Source organism: Eubalaena glacialis, chromosome 12 (assembly GCF_028564815.1).
Source record: "Eubalaena glacialis isolate mEubGla1 chromosome 12, mEubGla1.1.hap2.+ XY, whole genome shotgun sequence".
Classification (NCBI taxonomy): Eukaryota; Metazoa; Chordata; class Mammalia; order Artiodactyla; family Balaenidae; genus Eubalaena; species Eubalaena glacialis.
The window spans coordinates 49,919,773-49,925,772 of record NC_083727.1 but is presented as its reverse complement, the minus strand read 5'-3'; the positions used below and the strand labels follow the sequence as shown (position 1 = coordinate 49,925,772).

The window sequence follows — 6,000 nt, the reverse complement described above, 5'->3', positions numbered from 1 at the left end:
ACAACAATCAGCTATTTCTTCTAGCTCAAGAAAACATTAAAACGAGGCTGGTGCTGCTAGTAGCATTTAGAAGAACACAAATTTCTTGCCCCTTACATTACAATGGGAGCTCTAAGTCTTTATATTTCCTTGTGACTCTGGGGAGCTTCCTTAACGCTGGCTAAGAAAGAACTCAGCCTCTAATTCATAGATCATAGAAATGCAAATAGCACTTATCTAATATGTCGTATACTATCTGCCCATAGTTTAGGCACAATTATTAAGTTTTCTCCTAGGGGCAAAAGAAAGCATTCAGTGCAATGAAAAGATTCTTGATAGCATTAAGTTTCAGTAATAACAGCAAAATTATGCATACACAATACATACTTTAAACATGAACAAAACCTAAATTTTTAACATGCTTTAAAAATAGTCACTCTATGTCTAATGCAAATACGAATGGAGAACACTGCTGTTTATTTTAAAAGCAGATTAATTTGCAGGCTTCTATTTGAGTACCCTTGATTATGTAAGAAAGTTACTCAAACTGACCCAGATGTGAAGAAACCAACAGTTCTTTAGAGAAGCCAACTTTATGTACAATACACACTAAAAGCTTTTCCTTCCCTTTGATCAACATTACTCCTTAAAGAAATCCTAGTGCAGTTAATATTCTCTTCAGTTTTCTGGCGTGGGTCACCAGAGGACTGTATTTCATCAAAGCTCTTGAAACCCTTTTTAAAGTAGACGTAAGCTACATGAAGGTTAAAATTATAATTCTTAATTACTGGATACTATTCAGAATAAGATGATTCTGGGAACTAAGTTCCATATGAATGGTTATATAAAAATTACCACATACTTTAGTTCTTCATAGCATAAAGCATAGTAACTGCAAAGATCTAGGCTGTTTTTGGTTGCAGGTTCCCTCTGTACCACCACTTGTCTTTTTATTAGACCTTCCCTGAAACTAGAGAAATAAAAACGTAATAGTAAAGTACTGTGGGACAGTAACAGTTCCCATTTAAGACTTCCATGAGCAAAAGAGTTATATTCTGTGAAAACAACATAGTGCTTTAAAAGGTGCATATTTACCTGTGTTGCTAGATCAGTTCATGAAGTACAAAACTATACACCACTGGAATCCTGTTTCTAAAACATTAAAATCCTAGTAAAAGAGCTTTGAAAAGATAAATCATAGAGATTGCTACAGCATGAGAAAGGTGCACCAGGAAATCCTTCCCCAAAATGCTGAAGGTTACAGAAGTTAAGTGCTGGGATTAGATCAGACGCTTTATCAGAGAAGTCACAATGGAACACATGCAGGGAAAGGGTGCTGGGGAAACTTCACAAAAATCTTCTTTAAGTCAATAAAGACATCAGTCAGTCCTGCAAAATGCTCAGTAAATAGTTTTCCTCCTAAGTGGATGAGTTTTAAACAGCATCAGAGTTTGCATTTTTGGTTCTCTTCAATGCAGACGTCATATTGCTGGAGTCTGTGCTCTGGCTGTAGCGGGTCAGTAGCGGTGGGCCTGGTGAGATGGGTGGTACTGTGCGCTCTGCTGAGATGAGGAGGAATAGCCTAGTGAGCTCTGGGACTGAGAGGATCCCTGAACACTGCTTTGGTAATTCAGGCGCGAACTGGAGTGCTAGGAGAAGGAAACAGGAAAAGGGAGTGACTGATGGAGGAAGGGAACAGCTCAAGATGCTAATCACAACAGGACGGAGAGATGAGCCATTCTCATCAGAGGCTCCGGGTTCTGACCCATCGTAGCGACAGTTAATTTAGTTTGTTAATACATTTTGCTGACTTGACATCACAGCCTGCCACCACTGTTCTGGCATGCACGAAAGTTGGCTGGATTTCTTTGGGAGATAAGCTACACTGGCAACGAAAGGTAGAGGGGAAACTTAGGCTAATTCTGGTTAGTTTTTCTTTGCATAACTGAGATTTGCAAACAGGAATAATCAGTTTGGCAGATTGAATCGGTGGTGTTCATAATGTACACTGACGTGCTGTTAGTTTTCTCATTATAAATAACAAAGTTGTTGTGATTAAGAAATCATCTTTTAGAGAAAAGAGTTTTCAGAGGGAGAGGCTAGAGTGGCATCAGCAGCATCACCTACATGACAGAGCCAGGCAAGGTTGGGTAGGGGTGGCAGCAATAAGTGCTTTTGATAAACTTCAGGTAACATTTATTTATTTTTAAAAAATATTTATTTATTTATTTGGCTGCACAGGGTCTTAGTTGCGGCACCCGGGATCTTTAGTTGTGGCATGTGGGATCTAGTTCCCTGATCAGGGATCGAACCCAGGCCCCCTGCATGGGGAGCGCAGAGTCTTAGCCACTGGACCACCAGGGAAGTCCTTCAGGTAACATTTAGAATTTTTAAAAATTTCATATGTGAAAATTCTCTCAAGAGAAGGCTGAGACAAATGTATTTCAATTCAATGTATTTTTATTACCTTAAATGAAACATTCATCTTCATAGTACCAAAGGGCAAATATGAAAAAATATGTAAAAGAAAAATTCACCTATAGAATAAGAACATGGTGCCTGGTTAAATATAAGCATAGCTGGAACCAGCGTCTTTGGCTATGCCCAGAAGGCTGGTTCTTCCTGTGAGCAAAGTGGGAAAGATCATATGTAATAAAGCTATTACTTGGAGTTAAAAATGTAAATGACCTTGAGGTGGCACTGGCGGTTTACGGAAGGACAAATCAGCAAGCGTGCCCCACTCAGCGCACAAGAGGCAGCCAAGCTGGACTTGCAGCATCGGGTCCAAGACAACAGAGCAATAAGATAGCCTTGGTTAAAAATAATCCCGCTTAACTCCTTCCTGTGTTACACAACTCTGACCAGTTGTGTTGTTGTAAGAAGCCTTTCCAGATTCTAACTATGTTTTATTGTAAGTTTATTATGGGAAAAAAATGTTCTTTCCATTCACAAGGCCTACAATTGCTGGGCTGGCTACGACTGCTTTTACTTTAGCTGATTAGACTCAGCATAATAGCTCCTCCATACTGGATAAAGAACAAATGTGTCGATAATATGAGAGTTGCAGACAGGTGCAATGGGACTCCCTCACCCCTCATGCTAGTCTTTCCGACTAACTAGCTGAGAAAGCTACCCATTTCACTGATATGCTATTTTATTTTTAAGTAGACAGCTCAGTATGGACAAACAAAAGCATTTGAAGAACTCCTGGATTTGAAAGGAATAAATACAATAGCTAAGTAATCTGTCCATGATCGACTATAATCAGGTTAATATAACACAATCAGAGACACAAAGATGAGCCAGTATATAGTAAAGGTTTGTTGCTCATATAATAAGAATAAACTAATGTTAGGGGGAAAACTGACTTTATAGTAAAATTCAAATATGTTCATGACTACTACCCAAATAGTAAGCTGTTTCTAGCAGATCAAACTGATGCCTTGATTACTTTAATTGGAACCAATGGAAGTGCTATTATATACTCCTCTGCTTGCAGGGAATCTTCCAAGATAAGTTTTCAAAGTAGTTGTGCTGAGATATTCAAAAATGTAAAGCCAGTTAGACAGCTATTTATTATGTCTTTCTTGTTAATGTTTCTCTTGTTTCCAGTTCCTAATCAGTGAGTTTATATCTTCCTTGCCCGTGGTTTTGTTTTCTGTTCTCTCTCTCCTATGTACTCCTTCTCCACCAGTTCCCTGAGGGACTGTGGTTCTAAACCTTTTTTTTTTTAACCTTTAAGTTTCTTTCCCTTCTTAGATCTTTTCTTACCTTGTTACTACCTTGAAAACTTTTTTCCCCCCAAGAATCCCTACAGTTTTCACCAGTATTTTTTACCTCTCTCTCCAAATACCAATCCTTAGACTTTTTTCCTTTAATTTCCTGAATTGGTAATACAATTGTAGTTTTCTTTTAAATCTTAATAACAAAATGTATTTTCTAGTCTCAAGATTATTTCTAGTGAGATTTAACAGTTATTCCTGAGAAGTCTCAACCTTAGTCCCTTTCTCTTCTGTGTTTATGTGGCTACTTACTGATTATTTCCTCCCAGTGATGGCAGATCCTTCTGAAGTATGCTGCTTAACAACTTTTTTTCAAAATAAGCAATTGAAAAGGGAGAGGAACGGTGGCTTACCTATCTAGGTATCTTTTTCTGACCCAAACCTGATAGGCAGCTGTAAGGGTAAAATGAGACATTTTCTTTGAGGAGGAGCTGCCTGCCTCACCTTACCTCCTCAGGGTTTTAGGATAATCAAGTCAAGAAACAAAATATCTTGCAATTACATGAAATGACAAAAATCTTCATTTTCATATAATGCCCTAGAAACAGGATTGTACAGTTTGTATAGTCAAACTTTAGAGTTAAGTACCACTTAATTCTAAAAGGATCTACTATAAAAGTCTACTTCCCATTTTATAAAATGTATTGTTAAAAAAGAGACAACAGGCTCAAAATGGAGTCACTTGTGCTAAGCCCACATCACCAAACTGAGACTTAGTGCCTAACCTAACTGCAGTTTCAGCCCCTCCCAGTAATGTACTCCTCCCCAGTCAGTCTGGAATCTCCTAGTCAGCACTAGACAAGTAATCTATTTGGTAGACTCCTGTAGTCCACAAAGGAAGGTGCCCGGGCCTGAAACAATCAGCTCTCTGTTAGAGCAGTGTCCTTGTCCCACCTCCTTCTGCCTATAAACGTCTTCCATTTTGTACAGCCCTTCAGAGCTTCTTTGTATTTGCTAGGGGAGATGCTACCTGACACATGAATCACTGAATATAGCCAATAAGATCTTTAAAATTTACTCAGTTGCATTTAGTTTTTTAACAGTACATGAACATTAAGAAGTACAAAATTCAGGGGAGTACCTGATAATCTGACGGCATTACAGGCCCGCCTGAGTTTGTGCCTGAAGGCCCTAGCCGCGGTTTCTTGTTTGGAGGCACCTGATTAAGGCCGGAGTCCTGACTGTGCTGCAGCCCTGCTCCGGCGGCCCCGGGCCCCGCCCCGGCCCCTCCTGCAGTCCCGTTGGCCTGGGTGCTGTTCTGCTGCTGCGGGGCTGCCTGTGGAGGGGCTGCTGCCTGCTGCGGCGGGGCTGCGGGCTGCGGATGTTGGTTCTGCTGCTGTTGCTGATTCTTGTAGAGAGGGGAAAAAAAGCAAGCTCGCTGTGGAACTAAATTACATCTTCCATGACACGACATGCACGTGAGACTGCTGACCGACCTGGGGAGGGGCCTCTTGGGACACCAAAGTGACTGGAATGACCGGAGAATGGAGCAGCCAGGGAATACAGCAGCTCCAGAAGTCAAAGTACTGAGCCCCGAACAGGACCCGTTCTCTGACGTTCATTTAGATTGCACAGTAACCCTCCAAATCAGTCAGACATCCCACTGAAGAGCACAGGCACACAGGAAATAGCAACTCATTAAAACAGCTATAATAGTCTTTTCAATCAATTTGGAAAAGTAGGGCTGTGTGGGGAGGAGTCAACTGCAATCAAAGAATAGAGTGATGCTTTAAAAGCAGCCTGCATAAAGTGACAGCAATGACACTGAACAAACAAAAAGCAAGAATTAAGAATCAGGGAATAAGACAGGCAATAAAACAAATCAGGAAGTTCATTTATCTGTGAATGCATATTTCAAATCGCAAAGTACATCTACAATAAAGTAAATACATACTTAAATAAAAGGCAGTTAAATATATAGGAATTATTAAATTATCCATTCCTAAGTGCAGTATATACCTTGTCACCTTTCTCTTCAGGTTCATCTTCATTAAGGAATTCTCGTTTGGGGTATGGAATCTGGCAGCCAGCAAACACACTGAAAACCATGAAAAGAAAAAAAAAAGAATTCATGTCATGACGTAAAATCTACAATATCACTGACCTTGTTCATTTAAAATTCCACTTTTTTTTCTTAAAAAAGAAAATTTTTTTCTTAAAAAAAATTCCACTTTTTTTTTCCTACTCTTCATCTATGGCTGGTTGTGCCTCTCAACACAATTTAAGCAATAAGAAAAGA

General features: G+C 39.6%; 1 protein-coding gene across 1 annotated transcript in view; it reads right to left on the bottom strand.

Annotated features, from left to right (window-relative positions):
• Window positions 1-445: 445 nt before the first annotated feature.
• The window catches only part of CDK19 (cyclin dependent kinase 19), a 180,103-nt gene continuing 174,548 nt past the window's right edge, over window positions 446-6,000 (bottom strand). Inside the window, exons 11-13 of the mRNA XM_061206930.1 lie at window positions 5,721-5,799; window positions 4,843-5,109; window positions 446-1,628 (exon numbers count right to left, since the gene is read on the bottom strand). Of these exons, the coding sequence (XP_061062913.1) occupies window positions 1,497-1,628; window positions 4,843-5,109; window positions 5,721-5,799 (478 nt within the window). The 3' untranslated portion in view covers window positions 446-1,496. The remainder of the gene's footprint in view (window positions 1,629-4,842; window positions 5,110-5,720; window positions 5,800-6,000) is intronic.